This window comes from Tachyglossus aculeatus, chromosome 9 (genome assembly GCF_015852505.1).
Source record: "Tachyglossus aculeatus isolate mTacAcu1 chromosome 9, mTacAcu1.pri, whole genome shotgun sequence".
Taxonomy (NCBI): Eukaryota; Metazoa; Chordata; class Mammalia; order Monotremata; family Tachyglossidae; genus Tachyglossus; species Tachyglossus aculeatus.
The window spans coordinates 35,622,537-35,648,085 of record NC_052074.1 but is presented as its reverse complement, the minus strand read 5'-3'; the positions used below and the strand labels follow the sequence as shown (position 1 = coordinate 35,648,085).

The following is a 25,549-nucleotide window of genomic DNA, read 5'->3' as shown; positions in this document are numbered from 1 at the left end:
GGATTGAAGTGGGGAGAGACAGGACAATGGGAGATCGGAGAGGAGGCTGATACAGTAATCCAGACGGGATAGGATGAGAGCTTGAACGAGCAGGGTAGCAGTTTGGATGGAGAGGAAAGGGCGGATCTTGGCAATGTTGCGGAAGTGAGACCGGCAGGTTTTGGTGACGGCTTGGATGTGAGGGGTGAACGAGAGAGCGGAGTCAAGGATGACACCAAGGTTGCGGGCCTGTGAGACGGGAAGGATGGTAGTGCCGTAAATAGTGATGGGAAAGTCAGGGAGAGGGCAGGGTTTGGGAGGGAAGACAAGGAGTTCAGTCTTGGACATGTTGAGTTTTAGGTGGTGGGCAGACATCCAGATGGAGATGTCCACTAGGGACATCTCTGCAGGGGTCCCACAGCTCAATTCTAGGTCCTCTTCTATTCTCCCTCTGTACCAACTCCCCTAGAGAACTCATTTGCTTGCATGGCTTCAATTACCATCTTTATGCAGATGATTCCTATATCATATAGAGAAGCAGTATGGGTCAGTGGAAAGAGCACAGACTTTGGAGTCAGGTCATGAGTTCAAATACCGGCTCCGCCATTTGTCTGCTGTGTGACTTTGGGCAGGTCACTTAACTTCTCTGGGCCTCAGTTACCTCATCTGTAAAATGGGGATTAAGACTGTGAGCACCCCGTGGGACAACCTGATCACCTTGTAACCTCCCCAGCACTTAGAACAGTGATTTGCACATAGTAAGCGCTTAATAAATGCCATCATTATTATTATTATTATTTGCACTTCCAGCCCTGATCCTCGCCTTCCCTGCAATCTCACATTTCCTTCTGCCTTCAAGACATAGATACTTGAATGGCCCGAGCAAAATTAAACATGTCCAAAACTGAACTCCTTATTTTCCCACCCAAACCCTGTCCTCTCTGTCTTTACCATCACTGCTGACAACACCACTATCCTCCCTATGTCACATGTCTATAACTTTGAAGTTGTCCTCCACTCGTATCTAATAACTGTGATATTTGTTAAGCTGAAGCTGAAACAAATCAGTAATGAGATCTTTTTTTCATTGGCTGGATTATCCATTAACTATCCATGCTGACATCTTTTTCATTACCACAAACAACAGGCTTGGCTGTATAGTAGCTCCAGATTCAATATACAGTCACAAGAAAACTGGATTTTTAAAAGCACATTTCATGTAAAATTAAAAGATGGTAAAAATGAACAATTTCATTAGGTGGAGTGTAGTGGCAAGAGGATGGTCTTGGGAGTCAGAGGATGTGGGTTCTAATCCCGGCTCCGCCACTTGTCTGATGTGTGACCTTGGGCAAGTCACTTAACTTCTCTGTCCCTCATATACCTCATCCATAAAATGGAGATTAGACTGTGAGCCCCACGTGGGACAACCTGATTACTTTGTACCTATCCCAGTGCTTAGAACAGTGCTTGGCACAAAGTAAGCACTTAAGTACTATAATAATTATTATTATTTTTTAAGACTTGTCACTGCAGACTTGTCACTGCAGACATTAAATATCCTCCCTTCTCTCTCCACCTGAGCACCACCAGAGTATCATTATTAGTTCAAGGAAATATTGCTCAGCTCTGGTGTAAAAAAATCCCTGAGCAAGTATTCCAGTTGGAAATCTTTTTTTAATTTTTTTTTTACCTTTTTTTACTTTTAGCACTGGGAACTGTTTAAAAATAGTATAAGCTAGAAATTCTGGATACCCAGATTTGAAAATGGCATCATTCATTAATCAGTGTCACAAGGGACATTTTCACAATCACAGAGACCATGGCCAACTTTTGCAATCCCATTTCCAAAGTCAACATGAGATGTAGGGCCCCAGCTTCTGTGGCAACCTTTACTATTCCCCACCCAAAAGGACAGTGCTTGCTTTGAAAGGCTTGGTTTCTTGAGAAACCTTTAATGTTTTATATTGCTTTAGAGGAGGGAGTTTAAGAGCAGATTACCCTACATTCAGTTCCGGGTTGAAAATTTAGAGCTCAGCAAACAGGACACCACCATCAGAGCTATGAGGGTTGTTATCATTGTCCTAAATGTAAATTTGCAGAGATAAAATCCTGCCTCTCCCCCTGACCTCTCAACCAGCTTCTGCAGCTGAGGGAGTTTTTTTTATTAAACAAAACTAGTCCTGTACATCCTAAAACAAAAATGAAATAGTATTTTAAGAGCAAATTCAAAAGATGCTTCAAATGTATCCTCTCATCCTCATTTTATTTAATATTTTCCATACGTCAATGGTTGGTTTCTGCACAAGTGATCACAGCAGCTTATCTTTCCCAGCCCAGGCTCAATTTTCCACTATGTATATCCACTTTGGCTTCACCAAGGACATCACCTTGGGGGTGGGGAGGGGTTCCCGTAAATCCAGAATTGCGCAAATGGTTTTGCCCCTCCCCACTCTCCCCTTTCAATCCCTCTACTTTGTGGCCAGGGCAAGCATTCCCACCTAATTCCTAAGCATAGCATAGCGGATACTGCACAGGCCTGGGAATCAGAAGGTCATGGGTTCTAATCTTCACTCCACCACTTGTCTGCAGTGTGACCTTGGTCAAGTCACTTCACTTCTCTGTGCCTCAGCTCCCTCATCTGTAAATTGGGGACTGAGACTGTGAGCCCTATGTGGGACAAGGGACTGTGTCCAACCTGATTTGCTTGTATCCACCTCAGAGCTAGGTACAGTGCCTAGCACATAGTAAGTGCTTAAATACCACAATTATCATTAGGACTGTAGTAAATACTAGGATATCAGACATTATTGCTGTTCCACACAGGGCTCACAATCCAAGAGGGACAGCAAGAAGGTAAGGAGCACCTTTCTACTAAAATAACAGTTAAAATTCCAGCCTGCCCTCCACCCAGGAGCCCAATGCTCAACCCCAGCCCCTATTCCAAACTGGGGGAGCAGGGAGGTGGTTCTAAGCTCTTCGGGCCCTTCCAATACCAGGACAATAGGACCTAGTTGACCTCTTGAATGTGCAACAGACCTGGCTTCAACAGGAGTCCACCTCACATGCACCCATTCTGAGGCTGGGTCTCCCTACCCTTGTGAGTGACAGACACTATTTCTGCTGTGGAGGGGAGGAGAGAGGGGCAATAAGAACTTAATCTGGCTTGCCTCCCCAATTCTCTCTGCCCTCAGAAAAATGGTCACAGCACTGACCAGTGGCAGGGATCTTAGATCTTCCTTAGATCTTAAATGTTTGTATCTTCCTAAGGATATAATTCAATGAATCAAAATAATTTATTGAATAACTACTGTGTGCAGAGCTCTGCATTACGTGGTTATACCAACAATATCAAATGAGATCTTTTGAACATAAAGTTTAGGTATGTTCTTGCCCCAAGTTTTAATATTCTGGGATCACAAAGCTAGAAGGAACCTCAACACGTATCCTGGTTCAGCCCCCTGCCATCAGGAAGGTGGATGCTTAACCATTTAAGGCAGCTGGTTCACAACTGTGAATGCTTCCTGGTTTTTTTTTGTTGTTGTTGTTTGTTTGTTTTAAAAGAGAAGAACTAAAAAACCCAATAAATGAAACACCTGCTTCAGGCTCAAGTGCCCGAGGGAAACAGCTGTGGTGAAACTGTAAACCATATTGGGAAAGGTGCAGAAGAGATTTTGCAACTGTGTCAGAGGTCACCACAGCAGGTGGCAGGACTGCATCAAGACTATTCTCACTAATGATAGGTTCTGGAGGCATTTTGGGTATTGGGAAGAAAGGTCACAAAGCTGAAAAACAAGCACTTTACTTACAGAGCTGGACTGCTGAAAGATTCCAATCTTGCATTTAAAAAAAAAGTTGGGGAAGACTAATGAAAAAATCAAAAATGTGCTTAATGAATGTGAAATGACTAGAGCTGGATTATTGTTCTTTGGGGAAATTATATTTCCAGTATGACATTTAGGCCCCTTCCATTTTTAAGACATTAAGACATTTAAAGACATGCTCGTAACTGTAATATCTGCCCCTGGAGGGCAGAGTGTCTTATATGACATACAGCACAAGATGAGCCTGTCAGGTAAAAAATGAAAGACTCCCCTTTTTTGTTAACCTTGCACTTAGTTCCAGCCTTCGTAATAATAATATTAATAAAAGTAATAATAATGGTATCTGTTAAGTACTTACTATGTGCCATGCACATAAGCACCAGGGTAGACACAAGATAATCAGGCTGGACATAGTTCCTGTCCCAAGTAAGTGACATGCCAAGATCACACAGCAGAGAAGTGGCAGAGCTAGGATTAAATCCCAGGTCAGGCAGTCAGTTAATTACATTTATTGAGCACTATGTGCAGAGTACTGTACTAAGCACTTGGGAGACTACAATCCAATACTTTAACAGACACATTCCCTGTCTACAACAAGTTTACAGTCTAGAAGGGAAGACAGATATTAATATAAATAAATAAATTACAGATATATACACAAGTACTATGGAGCTGGGGGCGGGGGTGAAGGAGGAATGTGGGAATGAATAAAGGGAGCTAGTCAGTGAGATGCAGAAAGGAGTGGGAAAAGCCCCGGCCCATGCTCTAACCACTAGGCTAAGCTGCTTCTCTCTGCTGCTTGGTGTCACCATCCCTAAGGGGGCCAAAAGACTACAGCTTTTTTTGCAGCTCGGCCCATTGGGGCTGAAAGGTCGAGCCTGGACCTATGTAGGGGTGATGAGCATCCCTGCTGTGGCAGTGCTTCCTTATGAGGGCCCGAGAACCAACACCAAGAGTCTGGACATCTGCAGCAGCTCAAGAGAACAGTGCTTTGCACATAGTAAGCGCTTAATAAATGCCATTAAAAAAAAAAAAAAGGGAAGCTTCAAGCCACTGCCAGCAGACTGGATCCTGAGCACCTCCTAGGAGGCTTATGAGCTAGCTAAAGTGAGGAAGCAGAGCTAAGAGTGTGGAAGAGTCCATGAGGTTCCAAGGTGTTGTGAAGAGATTAAAGGAAGAGAGATGGAAGTCAGAAGCCCTGGGTTCTAAACCTCACTCTGCCACTGGCCTGCTGTGAGATATGAGGCATGCCACTTAAACCTCCTGGGGTTCCAGCTTCCTCAGCTGTAAAACAGGAAGAAGATACCAGCTCTTCCTGCCTTTATGCCCACTCTGGGACAGGGACTGGCTTTGATCTGATTATCCTGGATCTACCCCAACACTTAGCTAGTGCTAGGCAGGGCTAGTCAAGCACTTCATAAATAGCAAAGTGTTCTCAAGACCTCCTGCACTTAGCCCAGGCCATCATGCCCATCTTAGACTCCTTCAACTTCCTTGTGCCACCACTGATCTTGCACAGCGTGGCCTAGAGGATACAGCTTGGGCCTGGGAGTCAGAAGTACCTGAGTTCTAATCCTGGCTCTGTCACTTGTGGGCTGTGTGACCTTGAGCAAGTCACTTCACTTTTCTGTGCCTCAGTTACCTCAGCTGTAAAATGGGGATTGAGACTTTGAGCCCCACATGGGACAGGAACTGTGTCCAACCAATTGGTGTGTACCCACCCCAGTGCTTAGTATAGTACCTAGCAAATAGTAAGTGCTTAACAAATACCACTATTAGTACTATTACCACCAACCCCCAGCCCGGGATCACCCCCATAGTATGCTGTCTCGGCTCCTGCACTTGTGCTGTGGAGCGCTGTTGGCTGATATCCCGGCATTATACCACAGCATTATCAGCCACTTCAAATTTGCCCTTGCTTACTATAACTCTGCCCTCCCTAATGCTTAGCCATATCACTTCTTCCTCCTCATTGAGTCCAACTTGCATTATTCCCTCATCCTCCAGTAAATCTTCCCCAATTTACTCCCAGCACCCCAAACTGTATAAGCTCACCAGCCACCTCCAATACTTATGTCCTTAATTATACCAATCCGTAGCACTTACCAATATGTTTACACTCACTTTTCCCTTTCCTCTCCTCAAATTCTGTTTGATCCTCTTCAGTCTGGTTTCCGCTTCACCTCACCTCTACAAGGTCACCTATGATATCCTTGACAAACCTAACCAACTCCATTCCATCCTAGTCCTTGCCCTTGACATCATGACCATTCCTTTATCCATGAAACTCCTACAAAACTTAGTTTTACTTGACCCATTCCTCTCCTGTTTCCTTCTTATCTCTCTGGCTGATCTCTCTATCTCTTTTGCTGTTACTTCTTCTACAGTCTCACATTTTCTCTTGCCTTCAGCATATCTCCCTTGGAATGACATGCCAGCCCCTTAAATTCAGTATGTTTAAAACTGAACTCCCCACCTTCTATCAAAAATCCTCTCTTCCACCTAACTTTCCTAAACAGTTGACAACACTACCAACCTCTTTTTCTCTGCAGTCCCCAACCTTGTTATTACCCTTGACTCCCCTCTCTCTTTCGACTTTCATATTTCATCTGTTACTAAATCCTGTTGGTTTTTCCTGCACATTTCCTGGATACATCCTGTCCTCTCCAGTTTTATAGTCATCACTGTAGCCCAAGCACCTATCACATCCTGACGAGTACTATATCGGCCTCCTCCCGGGTCTTCCTGTCTCCAGCCCATACTTCACTCTGCTTTTCTAAAATGTTCCTCTGCTTACGTTTCCCCACTCCTCAAAAATCCCCAGCAGTTACCCATTCCTCTCTGCATCAAGCATAAACTACTGACTATTGCCTTTAATGGTCTCCTACTAATCCACTCTCTTCTCACATCACAGCCCAGCTCACACTCTCTGTATGGCTCAAGCTAACCAACAAACTGTGCCTCAGTCTCATCTTTCTTGCCTCAAATCTCTTGCCTTCTCACATCTTCATACTGCCTCTTCAAATCCACTACAAGACAGCACTTCCCTATTTTCAAAGCTTTTCTGAAATCCTTCCTTCTTCAGACAGTGTTCCCGGATTGGGAGCCCCACAGGGGACAGGGATTGGGTCTAATTCTCACCTTATATTCTCTCCCAGCACTTAGTACAGTGTTCTGCACAAAGTGAGTGCTCAATAAATATTACTACTACTACTGTATTTATTCTCCAAGTCATCTTGGAGAATATTCTCCCAACCAACTCAGCACTTTGGTACCACCTCAGCACTTATGTACTTCATTCATTCATTCATTCACTCATATTTATTGAGCACTTACTGTGTGCACAGCACTGTACTAAGCACTTGGGAAGTACAAGTTGGCAACATATACAGACGGTCCCTACCCAACAACGGGCTCACAGTCTAGAAGTGGGAGACAGACAACAAAACAAAACATGTGGACAGGTGTCAAGTCATCAGAATAAATAGAAATAAAGCTAGATGCACATCTTTAACAAAATAAATAGAATAGTAAATCTGTACAAGTAAAATAGAGTAATAAATCTGTACAAACATATATACAGGTGCTGTGGGGAGGGGGAGGAGGTAGGGTGGGGGGGATGGGGAAGAGGAGAGGAAAAAGGCGGCTCAGTTTGGGAAGGCCTCCTAGAGGAGGTGAGCTCTCAGTAGGGCTTTGAAGAGAGGAAGAGAGCTAGCTTGGCGGATGTGCGGAGGGAGGGCATTCCAGACAAGGGGGAGGATGTGGGCCGGGGGGTCGATGGCGGGACAGGTGAGAACGAGGTACAGTGGTACGAGGTACGGTTAACGGCAGAGGAGCGGAGGGTGCGGGCTGGGCTGTAGAAGGAGAGAAGGGAGATGAGGTAGGACGGGGTGAGGTGACGGAGAGCCTTGAGGCCGAGAGTGAGGAGTTTTTGCTTGATGTGTAGGTTGACTGGTAGCCACTGGAGATTTTTGAGGAGGGGAGTAACATGCCCAAAGCGTTTCTGCATAAAGATGATCCGGGCAGCAGCGTTAAGTATAGACTGAAGTGGGGAGAGACAGGAGGATGGGACATCAGAGAGGAGGCTGATGCACTAATCCAGTCGGGATAGGATGAGAGATTGAACCAGCAAGGTAGCGGTCTGGATGGACAGGAAAGAGCAGATCTGGGCGATGTTGCGGAGGTGAGACCAGCAGGTTCTGGTGACGGATTGGATGTGAAGGGTGAACGAGAGAGCAGAGTCGAGGATGACACCAAGGTTGTGTGGGCTTGTGAGACGGGAAGGATGGTAGTGCCGTTTACAGTGATGGGAAAGTCAGGGAGAGGGCAGGGTTTGGGAGGGAAGATAAGGAGCTCAGTCTTGGATATACTGAGTTTTAGATGGCGGGCAGACATCCAGATGGAGATGTCCAGAAGGCAGGAGGAGACCCGAGCCTGAAGGGAGGGAGTGAAAGCAGGGGCAGAGATGTAGATTTAGGTGTCATCAATCAATCAATCAATCAATCAATCGTATTTCTTGAGTGCTTACTGTGAGCGTAGAGATGATAGTTGAAGCCGTGGGAGCGAATGAGTTCACCAAGGGAGTGAGTGTAGATAGAGAACAGAAGGAGACCAAGAACTGACCCTTGAGGAACCCATACAGTAAGGGGATGGGAAGGCGAGGAGGAGCCCACAAAGGAGACTGAGAATGAACAGCCGGAGAGATAAGAGGAGACCCCCAGGAGAGGATGAAGCCTGTGAAGCCACGGTTGGACAGCAAGGTTGGATGTACTTATAGGCTTATGTATTGTACTATGTAAGCACTTAACTCACCACCACATATTCATTTTCCACTCTCTTTTTCTGGTTTTCCCTAATCACTTTGTGTGTGTCTCTCTCTCCAGCTACACTGTAAACTCTTTAAATGCAGAGACTGTATTTGCTAATTCTACTGTCTTCACCCAAGTGCTTCAAAGAGTCCTCTCCATATCACAAAGGCTCAGTCAGCTCTATGATTCAGGGAAGCTACATAGCCTAGTGGAAAGAGCATGGGCCTGGGAAACAAATTCTAATTACCATGTACCTGCTTGTGTGACCTTGGGCAAGTCCCTTAACTTCACTGTGCCTCAGTTTCCTCATCTGTGAAATGGGGATTAAATATCTGTTCTCCCTCCTACTTAAACTATGCACCCCACGTGGACCTCATTATCTTGTATCTACCCCAATGCTTAGTACATTGCTTGGCAAATAGTAAGTGTTTAACAAATACCACACTTAGTACAGATTGATTGACTGACTGCATAATTTCAGCACCAAGTATAAAGCTGCCCTTGAACCAACATAGGTCCAACCTGATAACTTTATTATAAAATTATCTCCAGAGAACACATTCATGTCAGGCAAATCTATCCACCAACTCACCCTTACCCAAGACTTGCTTAACCATCCCTCTATTCCTGAAAACTCAGGCTGCACAACACCAGCAGAGCACCGCAGAAACTGCATAATTTACTCACCTGAGAGGCTGCGGATTTATGGGGCAATCCAGGAAAACTATCGCCCCAAGCAGGGGGAAGATAAGGGAGACAGCCAGCATCATGAAGGTTACCCGGAACACTTTACTGCTGTATGTACTGCCAAAAAAGAAAAGAGAAGCAATCAGAGACTGTTTTACAACTGTACCATGCAAGTCCTTAAAACACTTTGCTTTTTTTAGCAGACGTATTCAGGGCGAAGGTCAATCTGGCTGTGGCTATTTCCTATTTCTATTTGTAGTTAACTCTGGGTCCTGCCTCTTCTTCCTAACCTCATGGTTGTTGCTAGCAGAAATGCTGACTTTTCACTTCTCCAGCCCTGGGGGTTAATAAATGACCGTGTATTTGCTAGACAACTGAAAATTTTGTCACAGAGAGACAGTGGGTGGGAAGAACTAACAGGCGGGGATCAAGTTGACTAACTCGACTGTGCTCTCCCAAATGTTCAATAAATACTACTGCCTGACTGACTCAAAGACCAGTTTGCTTGGAAAAAGGGCTGAGCTACCCTGGGAAGTTTCCTTTCTTGCAGGTTCACACTGCTATTTCTACAAATCGATTCAACTGTGCCCATATTTTTGTGGGCTCCCCACTCCAGGGAAGTATATGCGTGCCAGAAAGGATGGTGCCCATCCAGAAGGGGAAAGTACCAGCACCCTCTTGCCCATCACTGACCTTGTTGCCACTAGCACAAAAGCAATAAAACCCTCTGTGTGAGCTGGAAATCAGGGTCTGACCTGACCTCATCTAGGAGATGCTACCAAACACATGTGTGATTTTGTACACATGCAAACTGCCCAGCTGATCTGAGGGGCTTGAAGTCCCAGCAGCCCTTTGGGAGAACCATGCATTTGGCCTAACTTTTCAGAGGTAGGGCAATTCACAGATATGGGACATTAACCTCAGAAATATTTGACCATAAGAAAAGGCCTTTCAATACTGAAATACTGGCCCTTATGAACCAGAAGTTGCTACGCACAAATAAGCTTTGTGTTTACTCTCCTACAGCAAACCACTGAGAGGCGAGAAGAAAAAAAAAGGTTGTAAAAGTCTCTTTCTGTTCGCTGGAGAAAATCAGGCAAAGCAAATGAAGAAGAAGACAGGATTCATTTGGGGCTTACTATGTGTCAAACACTGGAGTAGATGTAAAATAATTAGATTGGACATAGTCCCTGTCCCTCCTGGGCTCGGAGAAGCAGCCTGGCCTAGTGGATACAGCATGGTCCTGACAGTCAGAGGGTCATGGGTTCTAATTCCCGCTCTGTCACTTGTCTGTTTTGTGACCTTGGGCAAGACACTTCACTTCTCTGTGCCTCAGTTCCCTCATCTGTAAAATGAAGATTAAGACTGTGATCTCCACGTGGGACAAGGGACTGTGTCCAACCCTATTTGCTTGTATCCATCCCAGTGCTTTGTGGAGTGCTTGGCACACAGTAACCTAAAAGGGAATAAGAACAGATATTTTATCCCCATTTTACAGGGGAGGAAACTGAGGCACAGGGAAGCTAAACGACAAATGGCAGAGCTAGGATTAGAACTCTGGTCTCCTGCCCCCCAGACCTGGATTCTTTCCACTACACAATTCCTCTCAAATGACCAAAGAGAGGATTTTTAGTGGCAATAAAATATTCCAGGGGAAAAAACAAACTCCTGGCACTAGCAGTTAATTATCTCACATGTGGCTAATAGTTATCTTTCTGTTGTTGGACTTACTCATTTGATGTGAGCCTGATGTGAGTTGTCATGACCTACAACGTTTTATTCAAAATAAAGTCCTTCTAAAATGTAATTCCTTAAATCTGGACTTAAGTACTAAAGCACTTTGCTTCTTCTTAATAGTTTTTCCTCCCTTCTTCAGGAATTATTTATAGTTCTGTGATGTTGGCACTATGCTACGATCTCTGCGATTTAAAAAAGAAGACGAGACACTGTGCATGGATTCTAGAGGGTGGGAAAGTTTCGGTTCAGAGATGGCCCATCCCTAACCTGTGTCTTCAAGGCAACAATCCCTCGCTTCCTCCAAATACCTCACTGGCTCTGTCTGGCCATAGGGCTGAATTAGTATTCATGTTGTTCACAATTGTACTTGTTTGTGAGTACAGAAGACAGAGAAAATTTTCTGGGTCTCAAGCCTGTACTCTTGACTTCTTGACTTCAACAGCAACAGGCTGGATTTGCCCTGAGGTCAAGAGTTATCGCCTCTTTGCACCTGGAGAGTTTCCAGTACTCTACCAGTCATGATTACAGGAGGGGGAGTCAAGCAGAGGCATACCCATTCCATTCCTAGCTTAGGCGGGGGCCAGTGAGTGGAAAGCAAGGGTCAGTTCTTGGTCCCCTTCTGTTCTCTATCTACACTCACTCCCTTGGTGAATTCATACACTCCCACGGCTTCAACTATCAACTTCAACTACACTGATGACACCCAAATCTACATCTCTGCCCCTGCTCTCACTCCCTCCCTTCAGGCTCGGGTCTCCTCCTGCCTTCTGGACATCTCCATCTGGATGTCTGCCTGCCATCTAAAACTCAATATGTCCAAGACTGAACTCCTTATCTTCCCTCCCAAACCCTGCCCTCTCCTTGACTTTCCCGTCACTGTAGACGGCACTACCATCCTTCCTGTCTCACAAGCCCGCAACCTTGGTGTCATCCTCGACTCTGCTCACTCATTCACCCCTCACATCCAATCCGTCACCAGAACCTGCCAGTCTCACCTCTGCAACATTGCCAAGATCTGCCCTTTCCTCTCCATCCAAACAGCTACCTTGCTGGTTCAATCTCTCATTCTATTCGACTGGATTACTGCATCGGCCTCCTCTCTGATCTCCCATCCTCCTGTCTCTCCCCACTTCAGTCTATACTTCACACTGCTGCCCAGATCATCTCTGTGCAGAAAAGCTCTGGGCATGTTACTCCCTTCCTCAAAAGTCTCCAGTGGCTGCCAATCAACCTACGCATCAGGCAAAAACTCCTCACTCCCGGCTTCAAGGCTCTCCATCACCTCGCTCCCTCCTACCTCACCTCCCTTCTCTCCTTCTACAGCCCAGCCCACACCTTCCGCTCCTCTGCCACTAACCTCCTCACTGTACCTCGTTCTCGCCTGTCCCACCATCTACCCCCAGCCCGCGTCCTCCCCCTGGCCTGGAATGCCCTCCCTCCGCACATCCGCCAAGCTAGCTCTCTTCCTCTCTTCAAAGCCCTACTGAGAGCTCACCTCCTCCAGGAGGCCTTCCCAGACTGAGCCCTCTTTTTCCTCCCCTCCTCCCCATCCCCCCCACCCTACCTCCTTCCCCTCCCCACAGCACCTGTATATATGTTTGTACACATTTATTACTCTATTTATTTTACTTGTACATATTTACTATTCTATTTATTTTGTTAATGATGTGCATCTAGCTTTATTTCTATTTATTCTGATGACTTGACACCTGTCCACATGTTTTGTTTTGTTGTCTGTCTCCCCCTTCTAGACTGTGAGCCCATTGTTGGGTAGGGACCATCTCTATATGTTGCCAACTTGTACTTCCCAAATGCTTAGTACAGTGCTCTGCACACAGTAAGTGCTCAATAAATATGACTGAATGAATGAATGAATGCTACAAGTCAAAACTCACCTGTGCTGGGCAGTTGCAGCATGGGAGAGAGTCAAGGGCAGAGACTCGTTTACTGCATGGAAGGAGGCAATGGTAAACCACTTCCGTATTTTTACCAAGAAAACTCTATGGATACGTTACCAGAACAATTGCAGCTGGAAGTGGGGCGTTCTGCGAGAGATGTGTCTAAAGCATTGCTATGGGTCAGACATGACCCGACAGCATTAGACAACAACAACAACAACAACAACAATAACAACAGTTACAGTTTTGCCAGGGATTTCTTTTTGAAGGGATGTTCTAATAAATGAGGGTCTTTTCTATCGAACTTGGAGACCCTTGCCTTGAAAAAGGGAACCCTCCTTTCCTATTCCTCCTAGACTATATTCTTCACCAAGCAACACTGGAGAATACTCAGTACAGTATTACTGTAAAAAACTATTAAACATTTTACACAGCATACGCAACATACTAGGCTCATCTAGAGGAAGCTGGTGGATTTATACATGTGGGGTGCTGGGAATTAATAGGGAAAAATTTGTTGGAGGAATCCATCAATCAATACTATTTACTGATCATTTACTATGTGCAGAGCACTGTACTGAACCCTTGGGAGGGTACAAAATAACAGAATTAGCAGGCATGTTCCCTGCCCTTAACAAGCTTACAGTCTAGAGGGGGAAGACAGAAATTAATATGAATAAATAGGAGGAAGAGGAAGGATTTTAGAAGGACTTTGGTCTGCCAGATTTGGAGAGTGAATTCTAAAGCAGAAGAAGAGCATGAGTGAGAAGATAGAGGTGGGAGAGGTGGGAGCAAGTTGGGGAGATGTGTGGTAAGGTCTGAGAGGAAAATCACCTATAGTTGGGGAGATGTGTGGTAAGGTTTGAGAGGAAAATCACCTGTTTGGTTTGAGGGTCAGAAACAAAAATGGCTGCAATGATTACCGTAATCATAATCCTAGAACGCTAGGGATGTTGGTGCTAATGCTGATGCAATAGAGACTGGGTAAATAAATGGAAGCAATTTCCAAGCACCACTTGTGAAAATCAAAGCCTGCATTTTGAAATACCTTACCACCCCAACACTAACAGCAGGGACATATGGCGAGAAATCCCTCCTTTATTTTGTCTTGAAATAGGATGCTTCTCCAGACCCTGTCCCATCGCCTTCCCTCTCCCAGTCACTTGCTTCATGAACGGAGTGTTGAACCCCCAGTGTTTACCCCTTCAGCCAAAACTCTAGTTACACCTCCATGTGATGAGCAAGTAGTGCAACACTTTGGGTGCCATCTCAGTCTCACCAAGAATTTGAAAAGCTTACCCTCTAGGACACAATCTAGGGTTCTCATTCTTCCTAATGAGGGAGGATGGTATAGGTGGGAGATGCAGAGGGCCACATCCCTGCCTGTTCTTAGTCACTATTACTACTTTTGCAGAAAGAAATTTCCATGGCCTTTCCTGAGGGCACCATCCTCCATTTCCAGTTCTACTGCTCAAATAGTTAATGGAAAATGCTGCTAGGGTTGGGAGTCTGAAAGCAGGATGGTGTGCCAGTACTACTACTAGTACAGTATTAGTGGGTAGAGATCCTCTCTACCCACTCTTGATGACCAGATTACTGCTCTCAACTCCACCCCCTCTATTCAATTCGCTCCCCTTTCCCTTCATTGATCTCGCACCACTAACCCACAGCCTTGGATCACTGCCACTGTCCACCTCCTTCGCTCTTATGCTCAAACTGCTGAACGCTGCTGGCAAAAGTCTAAACACCAAGCCAACTTTGTTCACTTTAAATTTATTTTTTCCTGCCTTAACTCTGCCCTCTCCTCTGCCAGGCAAAACTATTTTTCTTCCCTTATTGACACCCATGCCCATCATCCCCGTCAGCTGTCGCGGACATTTAACTCCCTCCTCAGGCCCCCTGTTCCTCCCCATCCTCCATCCCTCACCCCTCAACGATTTGGCCACCTACTTCATTAGTAAAATTAACACCATCAGGTCTGAGCTCTCCAAAGTCACCCCTCCCCCTGGCTCTCAACCCTCTCTGCTACTTTCTCATCCTTCCCAGCATTATCTTCAGAGATCTCCTCCCTCATCTCAAGTGCCACCCCATCCACTTGTGCTTCATACCCTATTCCCTCTCATCTTATGAAAACTCTTTCCCCTTCCCTCCTCCCCTCCTTAACTTCCATCTTCAACCGCTCACTCTCCACTAGTTCCTTCCCCTCTGCCTTCAAACATGCCCACGTCTCCCCATCCTAAAAAACCCCTCTTGACCCCACTTCCCCTTCTAGTTATCGCCCTATCTCCCTCCTACCCTTCCTTTCCAAACTCCTAGAACGAGCCGTCTAAACTTGCTGCTTCCAATTCCTCAACTCCAACTCTCTCCTTGACCCCTTCCAATCTGGCTTCCATTCCCTACACTCCACCAAAACTGCCCTTTCAAAGGTCACCAATGACCTCCTGCTTGCCATATCCAATGGCTCCTACTCTATCCTAATCCTTCTCGACCTCTCAGCTGCCTTCAACACTGTGGACCATCCCCTTCTCTGCAATACACTATCCAACCTTGGCTTCACAGACTCTGTCCTCTTATCTCTCCAGCCATTCATTCTCAGTCTCCTTCACAGGCTCCTCCTCCCCCTCCCATCCCCTTACTGTAGGGATTCCTCAAGGGTCAGTTCTTGGTCCCCTCCTGTTCTCCATCTATATTCACTCCCTTGGTGAACTCATTCACTCCCACGGCTTCAACTATCATCTCTACTCTGATGACACCCAAATCTACATCTCCGACTCATTCTCTCTCCCTCCCTCCAGGCTTGTATCTCCTCCTGCCTTCAGGACATCTCCATCTGGATGTCTGCCCACCATCTAAAACTCAATATGTCCAAGACTGAGCTCCTTATCTTCCGTCCCAAGCCTGGTCCTCTCCCTGACTTTCCCGTCACTGTAGACAGCACTACCATCCTTCCTGTCTCACAAGCCCGCAACCTTGGTGTCATCCTCGACTCCGCTCTCTCATTCACCCCACACACCCAATCCTTCACCAAAACCTGCCAGTCTCACCTCCACAACATCACCAAGATCTGCCTCTCCATCCAAACCACCACCTTGCTGGTTCAATCTCTCATCCTATCCCAACTGGATTACTGCATCAGCCTCCTTTCTGATCTCCCATTCCTCCTTTCTCTCCCCACTTCAGTCTATACTTCATTCTGCTGCCCTATCTTTGTACAGAAACACTCTGGGCATGTCACTCCCCTCCTCAAAAATCTCCAGTGGTTGCCTATCAACTTTCGAATCAAGCAAAAACTCCTCACTCGTGGCTTCAAAGTTCTCCATCACCTCGGCCCCTTCTACTTCACCTTCCTTATCTCCTTCTACAGCCCACCCTGCACCCTCCACTCCTCCGCCGCTAACCTCCTCGCTGTACCTCGTTCTCACCTGTCCCGTCATCGACCCCTGGCCCACGTCCTCCCCCCTGGCCTGGAATGCCCTCCCTCCACACATCCGCAAAGCTAGCTCTCCTCCTCCCTTCAAAGCCCTACTGAGAGCTCACCTCCTCCAAGAGGCCTTCCCAGACTGAGCCCCCTTTTTCCTCTCCTCCTCCCCATCCCCCCGCCCTACCTCCTTCCCCTCCCCACAGCATCTGTATATATGTTTGTACAGATTTATTGCTCTATTTATTTTACTTGTACATATTTACTATATTTATTTTATTAATGATGTGAATATAGCTATAATTCTATTTATTCTGATCAATCAATCAATCATATTTATTGAGCGCTTACTGTGTGCAGAGTACTGTACTAAGCGCTTGGGAGGTATAAGTCGGCAACATATACAGACAGTCCCTACCCAACAGTGGGCTCACAGTCTAGAAGGGGGAGACAGAGAACAAAACCAACATATTAACAAAATACAATAAATAGAATAGATATGCACAACTAAAATAAATAGAGTAATAAATACGTACCAACATATATACATATGGTACTGTGGGGAAGGGAAGGAGGTAAGGCAGGGGGGATGGAGAGGGGGAGGAGGGGGAGAGGAAAGAGGGGGCTCAGTATGGGAAGGCCTCCTGGAGGAGGTGAGCTCTCAGTAGGGCCTTGAAGGGAGGAAGAGAGCTAGCTTGGCGGATTTGGGGAGGGAGGGCACTCCATGCCAGGGGGATGACTTGGGCCGGGGTTGATGGCGGGACAGATGTGAACGAGGCACAGTGAAGAGATTAGCAGCAGAGGAGCAGAGGGTGTGGGCTGGGCTGTAGAAGGAGAGAAGGGAGGTGAGGTAGGAAGGGGCGAGGTGATGGAGAGCCTTGAAGCCGAGGATGAGGAGTTTCTGCCTGATGCGTAGGTTGATTGGTAGCCACTGGAGATTTTTGAGGAGCGGAGTAACATGCCCAGAGCGTTTCTGGACAAAGACAATCCGGGCAGCGGCGTGAAGCATGGATTGAAGTGGGGAGAGACAAGAGGATGGGAGATCGGAGAAGAGGCTGATACAGTAGTCCAGACGGGATAGGATGAGAGCTTGAACGAGCAGGGTAGCGGTTTGGATGGAGAGGAAAGGGCGGATCTTGGCAATGCTGAGGAGGTGAGACCGGCAGGTTTTGGTGATGGCTTGGATGTGAGGGGTGAATGAGATGGAACCTTCTGTCCTGCAGTGGGCTACTCTAGAACATGGTGTCGAATGCTGTTTACTGGGAGCTTGAGTGCGACGCACTGTACCAACTGCTTGGGAAGGCTCAGGAGATGCTTAAGACGCATTTCTTGTATATAAGGAGCTTACATGGAAAGAGACAAGCTGTAGCAATGATGCCACACATTTGGGAGCTATTCAGGACTCAACCCTCACATATAAGATCTCTCAGCTCTGCCTATCCTTCAGCCTGGTACTAAGACTGGAAGAAAACTATTAAGGGTGGTGAGCTGAGAACCAGGCCCTCTTCCAGCAGCAAGACCTAGTAGAAAAAGCACAAACCTGGGAGTCAGAGGACCTCCTAATCCCAGCTCTGTCACTTGTGTGATCACTGTGTGTGATTTGTGCACCTCTCCATGCCCAAGTTAACTGTAAAGTGAGGATAAAACACCTGTTCTCCCTCCCTTTTAGACTGTCCCACATGAGATACTGTATCTGATCTTCTTATATTGTATCTAATGCTTAATACAGGGCTTGGCACATAGAAAGGGTCTAACACCATTATTATTATTATTATTATTTCCAGCAATTTGGTATTGCTCCTAGTAACCTTTCCTATTGGTATCACCTGTTAGACTCCAGAACGAATTTTCTTTAACATTATGAGAATGTGCCTTGCTCTTATGTTTTTAATGTAGCTATAGTTTGATAATAGATTCCTTTTCCATAACTGTGTCCATACACTAGGAAGTTCTAGACCATATCTAATATGTAATATAGTGTCAATGATAGAAATGGCATGTGTTTTGAGGGGAACACAAATTCACACATTTTACACATATTGCTTTACTTGCTTTTTCATTGTTGCCTTACAATGATTTCACATCTGACATACCTCAGAACTTGTCTTTCTAGAACCATGTTGTTCACCTAGGGAATGAGTTAGTTGTTTCTTGGCTTATTTCCCTCACCTTCCTGCCATGAAAACTTCAGGATGCTAAGTGAAGCATCTCTAGCCAGGAAAATGAATTCCATGGAGGGCAATCAATACAATTTTCCTCCAAGGATCCTGTTGCAGCAGTCATGGGCAGAATATTGGGTTGGATGGACAATTAGTCTGAACCAGGACAGCACTGTTTACAGGTTTATATTTTCTAAGAGTCTCCGAATACTCACTCTTGTTCTTTAAGTCAGGACTACACCTACTTTCGTGTTTTCCAAACCAGTATATTAATGAGGTTCAGGAGAAAAATCGAACTGTACAGTTGAAACTACTGTCGGAAGGCAAATTCAGAATTCTTGCTACTTGGCCAGTGAGGTCGGCTGGTCTCCCTTAAGCCCCAAAGTTACCCTAGGCTACCTTTAAGCCCAATTCAAAAATTTATTCTATTGGGCACTTAAAGGCTACCACCAGGTTTGAAGGGGAAAACCACACTGTGTGCACTACTAATGATAATTACAGTACTTGTTAAGCACTTACTCTTTGCAAGGCACTGTACTAAGCGCTGCGGTGAATTCAAGGAATCGGGTTGGACACAGTCCCTGTCCCGCATGGGGCTCACAGTCTTAATTCCCATTATACAGATGAAGAACTGAGGCCCAGGGAAATGAGGTGACTTGTCCATGGTCACACAGCAGAAGGTCAGTTCTTGGTCCCCTTCTGTTCTCTATCTATACTGACTCCCTTGGAGAACTCATTCGCTCCCATGGCTTCAACTATTATCTCCACACTGATGACATCCATGTCTACATCTCCGCCCCTGCTCTCTCTCCCTCCCTCCAGGCTCGTATCTCCTCCTGCCTTCAAGACATCTCCACTGGATGTCTGCCCGCCACCTAAAATTCAATATGTCCAAGACTGAGCTCCTTATCTTCCCTCCCAAACCCTGTCCTCTCCCTGACTTGCCCGTCACTGTAGACGGCACTACCATTCTTCCCGTCTCACAAGCTCGCAACCTTGCTGTCATCCTCAACTCCGCTCCCTCATTCACCCCACACACCCCATATGTCACCAAATCCTGCCGGTCTCACCTCCACAACATCTCCAAGATCCGCCCTTTCCTCTCCATCCAAACCGCTACTTTGCTGGTTCAATCGCTCATCCTATCCTGACTGGATTACTGCATCAGCCTCCTCTCTGATCTGCCATCCTCCTGTCTCTCCCCACTTTGGTCTATACTTCACTCTGCTGCCCGGATTATTTTGTACAGAAACACTCTGGGCATGTCACTCCCCTCCTCAAAAATCTCCACTGGTTGCCTGTTAACCTACGAATTAAGCAAAAATTCCTCACTCTAGGCTTCAAGGCTGTCCATCACCTCGCCCCCCTCCCACCTCACCTCCCTTCTCTCCTTCTACAGCCCAGTCCACACACACCGCTCCTCTGCCGCTAACCTCACTGTATCTCGTTCTCGCCTGTCCTGCCGTCGACCCCTGGCCAACGTCCTTCACCTGGCCTGGAATGCCCTCCCTCCACACATCCGCCAAACTAGCTCTCTTCCTCCCTTCAAAGTCCTACTGACAGCTCAACTCTTTCAGGAGGCCATCGCAGACTGAGTCCCCTTTTTCCTCTCCTCCTCCCCTTCACCCTCCCCCTCTGCCGTACCTCCCTCCCCTCCCCACAGCACCTGTGTATATTTGTACATATTTACTACGTTATTTATTTTACTTGTACATATTTACTACTCTGTTATTTTATTAATGATGTGCATATAGCTATAATTTTATTTATTCTGACGGTTCTGACACCTATCTACATATTTTGTTTTGTTGTCTGTCTCCCCCTTCTGGACTGTGAGCCCGTGGTTGGGTAGGGACCGTTTCTACATGTTGCTGACTTGTACCTCCTAAGTGCTTATTACAGTGCTCTACACACACTAAGTGCTCAATAAATGACTGAATTCATTCATTCATTCAATCGTATTTACTGAGCGCTTACTGTGTGCACAGCACTGTAGTAAGCGCTTGGGAAGTACAAGTTTGCAACATATAGAGACGGTTCCTACCCAACAACGGGCTCACAGTCTATATAAGGGGGAGACAGACAACAAAACAAAGCATATTAATAAAGTAAATAGAATAGTAAATATGTACAAGTAAAATAAATAGGGAAATAAATCTGTACAAACATATATACAAGTACTGCGGGGAGGGGAAGGAGGTCGGGCGGGGGGAGGGGGAGAAGAAGGAGGGGGGCTCAGCCTGGGAAGGCCTCCTGGAGGAGGTGAGCTCTCAGTAGGGCTTTGAAGGGAGGAAGGGAGCTAGCTTGGCGGGTGTGCGGAGGGAGGGCATTCCGGGCCAGGGGGAGGACGTGGGCCGGGGGTCGACGGCGGGACAGGCGAGAACGAGGCCCGGTGAGGAGGTCAGCGGCAGAGGAGCAGAGGATGCGGGCTGGGCTGGAGAAGGAAGGAAGGGAGGTGAGGTGAGGTAGAAGCGGGTGAGGTGATAGGGGCGGAATCTGGATTAGAACCCGGGTCCTTCTGACTCCAGGCCCGTGGTCTGTCCACCATCATCATCATCAATCGTATTTATTGAGCGCTTACTATGTGCAGAGCACTATACTAAGCGCTTGGGAAGCACAAATTGGCAACATATAGAGACAGTCCCTACCCAACAGTGGGCTCACAGTCTAAAAGGGGGAGACAGAGAACAAAACCAAACATACTAACAAAATAAAATAAATAGAATAGATACGCACAAGTAAAATAAATAGAGTAATAAATATGTACAAACACATATACATATATGCAGGTGCTGTGGGGAAGGGAAGGGGGTAAGATGGGGGGATGGAGAGGGGGACGAGGGGGAGAGGAAGGAAGGGGCTCAGTCTGGGAAGGCCTCCTGGAGGAGGTGAGCTCTCAGCAGGGCCTTGAAGGGAGGAAGAGAGCGAGGTTGGCGGGTGGGCAGAGGGCCAGGCCAGGCCAGGCTGCTGCTCCTAAGTGTAGGGGGTGGTTTATCTGGCTCCCCGCTCGGTTTCTGAAAGCGGGCCCAGAAGCGAGCGTGGGCCCCGGGGCAGGCGGCGGGCGAACATTCCCCCGGAAAGGCGCGGGCCCCCGGGGCTAGCTCCGTCCCCGCGGCCGGGGGCGGGGAAGCGGGGCCCCCGGAGGGCAGGGGAGCGGGACCCCCTACCTGTTGTCCTTGACCCCCGGCACCTGGTTGTCCTCGGTGATAACCTGCGGCCTAATGGGCCGGCGCTGCCGCAGCCCGACCGCCTCATTCATGGTGTGGCGGGGGGCGGTCGGGGCGGTCGGGGCGGTGGGGTCGGGCCGGGGGAAGGCCGAAGAGGCGCACCGCGCAGCTCGCTCCCCTGCCCCGACAGCCGCCCGCCCCGCAAAGGGACCGATCCCCGCTACGGCTCCGCCTTCGGGCTCGGCTCGGCCCGGCCCGGCCCGGCCCGGCCCGGCCCGTCGCGCAACTGTGACACCAGGGCTCGGGCGGTGGCGGATTTTTGATTGACGGGACCGGGAGGGAGGAAGCGGGGCGGATCCTCTCCCGCTCTCTGAGCGTAAGCGCCGCCCGTCCGGTTTGTCAGCCGGGCTGTCCCCGGCCCGGGACCGACCGGGGATGGGGTTGCCGCTTTCCCTTTTAGAAGCAGCGTGGCCCACTGGCAAGATCCCCGGCTTGGGAGTCGGGGGACGTGGGTTCTAATCCCGCCTCCGCCGCTTGTCTGCTGTGTGACCTCGGGCAAGTCACTTAATAATAATGATCATCATCAATCGTATTTATTGAGCGCTTACTATGTGCAGAGCACTGTACCAAGCGCTTGGGAAGCACAAATTGGCAACATATAGAGACAGTCCCTACCCAAGAGTGGGCTCACGGTCTAAAAGGGGGAGACAGAGAGCAAAACCAAACATACTAACAAAATAAAATAAATAGAATAGATAGGTACAAATAAATTAAATAAATAAATAGAGTAAAAAAATATGTACAAACATATATACGTGATGGCATTTGTTAAGCGCTTACTATGTGCAAAGCGCTGGGGGGATCAATCAATCGTATTTATTGAGCGCATACTATGTGCAGAGCACTGTACTAAGCGCTTGGGAAGTACAAATTGGCAACATAGAGACAGTCCCTACCCAACAGTGGGCTCACAGTCTAAAAGGGGGAGACAGAGAACAGAACCAAACATACCAACAAAATAAAATAAATAGGATAGAAATGTACAAGTAAAATAAATAAATAAATAGAGTAATAAATATGTACAACCATATATACATATATACAGGTGCTGTGGGGAAGGGAAGGAGGTAAGATGGGGGGATGCAACGTGATCAGGTTGGCCCACGTGGGGCTCACTGTCAATCCCCCATTTTACAGATGAGGTAACTGAGGCTCAGAGAAGTGACTTGCCCAAGGTCACGCAGCGGACAGGCGGCGGAGCCGGGATTCGAACCCATGACCTCCGACTCCAAAGCCCGGGCTCTTTCCACTGAGCCACGACTTAACTTCCCTGGGCATCAGTTCCTTCATCCGTAAAAGGGGGATTAAAATGGTCATGGGTTCAAATCCCAGCTCCGCTGCTTGTCAGCTGTGTGACTTTGGGCAAGTCACTTCACTTCTCTGTGCCTCAGTTACCTCATCTGTAAAATGGGGATTAAGACTGTGAGCCCCACATGGGCCAACCTGATCACTTTGTATCCTCCCCAGCACTTAGAATGGTGCTTTGCACATAGTAAGCGCTTAACAAATACCAAAATTATCTTTTAGACTGTGAGCCCACTGTTGGGTAGGGACTGTCTCTATATGTTGCCAATTTGAACTTCCCAAGCGCTTAGTACAGTGCTCTGCACACAGTAAGCGCTCAATAAATACGATTGATGATGATGATTAAGACCGTGAGCCCCACGTGGGACAACCTGATTACCTTGTATGCTTAGAACAGCGCTGGGCACATAGTAGGCGCTCAACAAATACCAAATTCATCGTTATTATTATTATTATTGTTATTGTAATAATAATGGCATTTGTTAAGCGCTTACTATGTGCAGAGCACTGTTCTAAGCGCTGGGGGGGTATACAAGGTGATCAAGTTGTCCCACGTGGGGCTCACAGTCTTAATCCCCATTTTACAGATGAGATAACTGAGGCTCAGAGAAGTGAAGTGACTTGCCCAAGGTCACACAGCAGACATGTGGCGGAGCTGGGATTCGAACCCATGACCTCTGACTCCAAAGCCCGGGCTCTTTCCACTGAGCCACGCTGTTTCCTATCTCTGCACTTAGAACACTGCTTGGCACGTAGTAAGCCCTTAGCAAATACCGTAATTACTATTATTATTACTTTTAAGACACCCAACAGCCACACCGTAACTGTCAATTCCTGTAAAGAACTGTTTTCTCTGCGTGATTTTGTCAATCAAAAAAAATGGTATTTGTTAATCACTTACTATGTGCCAGGCACTGTACTTAGCACTGGGGCAAATGTAAGCAAATCGTGTTGACACAGTCCCTGTCTCACGTGGGGCTCACAGTCTCAACCCCCATTTTACAACTGAGGGAACTGAGGCACAGACAAGTGAAGTGACTTGCTCAAGGTCACACAGCAGAAAAGTGGTGGAGCCGGTATCTACTGAGCACTTACTCTGTGCCAAAAAGTGAATATAATTATCATCGTTATTGTTGTCATTACTGAGAAAACCCCTTTGTGAGAGTACATTTCAAGGTTGGTAGGCATATTTCCTGCCCACAAGGAGCTTACAGTCTAGCTGGAAATCACAACAGTGTTTAGCAGTTACTGAAAAGCTCTCAGAAGGAGATTGTTGCAGTTTCCTGCTCGGTTCATAGTTTACACTATTCGAAAAGACAGAGAAGAAAACACTGCCCTCAGGGTCTGTGTTCTCTTTAGCGTTTCTGCAAGCAGAAAAACAGGGAATATTATGGAAAGCAGAATTACCTTTCCAGAGGTAAAAAATTTCCAGACTCACTAGGTGAGGTACTTGAACTTCGTCAGCAAGGCCCAGGGAACTTCAAAAACAGGAATACCGACTCCCTTATAGTCTCTCTATTCATCATCAATCGTATTTATTGAGCACTTACTATGTGCAGAGCACTGTACTAAGCACTCTATTGTGCAGCGATGCTCACGTAGAAGGGATTTTCTCAGTAATGACAGCAATAATGATGATGATTATATTTATTTTTTAGACTGTGAACCCCAGGTGGGACAAGGGCTGTGTTCAACCTGATTAACTTGTATCTACCCCAGCACTTAGCATGGTGCTTGACATATTTTAAGCACTTAACAATAATAATAATAATAATAATGATGGTATTTGCTACATGCTTACTATGTGCGAAGCACTGTTCTAAGCGCTGCAGGACACAAAGTGATCAGGTTGTCCCACGTGGGGCTCACAGTCTTAATCCCCATTTTACAGATGAGGTAACAGAGGCACAGAGAAGTTAAGTGGATTGCCCAAGGTCACACAGCTGACAAGTGGTGAAGCTGGGATTTGAACCCATGACCTCTGACTCCCAAGCCCATGCTCTTTCCATTGAGCCATACTGCTTCTATTAAGTGCTTATATTTGCAGTTAACAAATATAACAGCAACAGTAATAATAATAATGTAATAATAAGGTAGCTACTATGTGCCAAGCACTATGCTAAGTGCTGAAGTGGATGCAACTTAATCTGATCAGACCTGAGAGGAAGAGAGAACAGTTATTTTACCCCCATTTTACAGATGAGGAAACTGAAGCACAGGGAATAGAAGCAGCAAGGTCTAGAGGATGCAGCATAGGCCCGGGAGTCAGGTCATGGGTTCTAATCTTTGCTCCGCCACTTGTCTGCTGTGTGACCTTGGGCAAGTCACTTAACTTCTCTGTCCCTCATTTCCCTCATCCATAAAGTGGAGACTAAGACCGTGAGCCCCATGTGGAACATGGACTGTGTCCAACTTAATTAGCTTGTATCTACCCCCAGTGCTTAGTACAGTGCCTGGCATATAGTAAGTGCTTAACAAATACCATTAAAAAAAAGTGACTTCTGAGGTTA

At 46.8% G+C, this 25,549-nt stretch overlaps 1 protein-coding gene across 1 annotated transcript in view; it reads right to left on the bottom strand.

Moving 5' to 3' along the window:
- Nucleotides 1–21,807, bottom strand: part of LOC119932183 (adipocyte plasma membrane associated protein) — a 44,493-nt gene extending 22,686 nt beyond the window's left edge. The window contains exons 1-2 of the mRNA XM_038751127.1: nucleotides 21,675–21,807; nucleotides 9,296–9,412 (exon numbers count right to left, since the gene is read on the bottom strand). Of these exons, the coding sequence (XP_038607055.1) occupies nucleotides 9,296–9,412; nucleotides 21,675–21,766 (209 nt within the window). The 5' untranslated portion in view covers nucleotides 21,767–21,807. The remainder of the gene's footprint in view (nucleotides 1–9,295; nucleotides 9,413–21,674) is intronic.
- Between the last annotated feature and the right edge of the window lie 3,742 nt (nucleotides 21,808–25,549).